The 1,327-nt window shown below is 63.3% G+C and overlaps 1 protein-coding gene across 1 annotated transcript in view; it reads left to right on the forward strand.

Moving 5' to 3' along the window:
• The window catches only part of CHRM1 (cholinergic receptor muscarinic 1), a 14,462-nt gene that overhangs the window by 11,784 nt on the left and 1,351 nt on the right, over positions 1-1,327 (forward strand). Inside the window, exon 3 of the mRNA XM_013007431.2 lies at positions 534-1,324. Within this exon, the coding sequence (XP_012862885.1) occupies positions 607-1,324 (718 nt within the window). The 5' untranslated portion in view covers positions 534-606. The remainder of the gene's footprint in view (positions 1-533; positions 1,325-1,327) is intronic.

Here is a 1,327-nt window from a genome sequence, read left to right on the forward strand (position 1 = left end):
GGTCCTGGGCTATCTTCACCACCTTGGCTGTGTTTGAGCCCCTCGCTGCAGCCCCTGGGCTAGCCCATCTCCTGGAGGGGCTTCCTCTTGGCGCTGACCCACTTACTTTACCCAGCAGGACCACCTTTCATCTAGCTCGTTTGATGGTGTGTCCAGAGGCACCACGTCTGGCCATCTCCGTTTGGGAAAGCGGCTGGCTGACAGGTGCAGGGAATGTGAGACGCTGGGATCCGTCACTGTGTCACCCCACTCCGGAGGTCAAGCAGGATAGGAAACAGTCGCTGTTTCCAGAGGCCTCCTGTCCTGGTAAAGCTGCCCCACAGTGCAGGCAGGGTCCTAGGCAGGACCGAGAGTGCTCGCTTTATAAATAACTGCAGAGGCTGGCGCAGGAGGGGAGCCAGAGGCTGTTGGGCCTTTAGCTCTGAGCAGTTGGGGCCTGTGGTCTAGCACCTTCTGCGGGAGGGGGAGGGGGGAGCAGGCGGCCGGTCAGAGACGTCTAGCTGCCCAACCAAGACCATGCTCTGTCTTTCCAGGTGATGCCCTCCCGCTGAGGAAGCCCTGCAGGCACCTCGAGGAAGGGACCCCACCCCTGCCCACTCAACCACCATGAATACCTCCGTCCCGCCCGCCGTCAGCCCCAACATCACCATCCTGGCCCCGGGAAAGGGTCCCTGGCAAATGGCCTTCCTTGGCATCACCACGGGCCTCTTGTCCCTGGCCACGGTGACGGGCAACCTGTTGGTGCTCATCTCCTTCAAGGTCAACACGGAGCTCAAGACGGTCAACAACTACTTCCTGCTGAGCCTGGCCTGCGCTGACCTCATCATCGGCACCTTCTCTATGAACCTGTACACCACCTACCTGCTCATGGGCCACTGGGCGCTGGGCACGCTGGCCTGCGACCTCTGGCTGGCCCTGGACTACGTGGCCAGCAATGCCTCGGTCATGAACCTGCTGCTCATCAGCTTCGACCGCTACTTCTCCGTGACCCGGCCGCTGAGCTACCGAGCCAAGCGCACGCCCCGCAGGGCGGCCCTCATGATCGGCCTGGCCTGGCTGGTCTCCTTCGTCCTCTGGGCCCCCGCCATCCTCTTCTGGCAGTACCTGGTCGGGGAGCGGACGGTGAAGGCCGGGCAGTGCTACATCCAGTTCCTCTCCCAGCCCATCATTACCTTTGGCACGGCCATGGCCGCCTTCTACCTCCCAGTCACGGTCATGTGCACGCTCTACTGGCGCATCTACCGCGAGACGGAGAACCGGGCTCGGGAGCTGGCCGCCCTGCAGGGCTCCGAGACGCCGGGCAAGGGGGGCGGCAGCAGCAGCAGCT

This window comes from Echinops telfairi, unplaced genomic scaffold (genome assembly GCF_000313985.2).
Source record: "Echinops telfairi isolate 266 unplaced genomic scaffold, ASM31398v2 ScPeMD7_7417;HRSCAF=8455, whole genome shotgun sequence".
In the NCBI taxonomy this organism is placed as follows: Eukaryota; Metazoa; Chordata; class Mammalia; order Afrosoricida; family Tenrecidae; genus Echinops; species Echinops telfairi.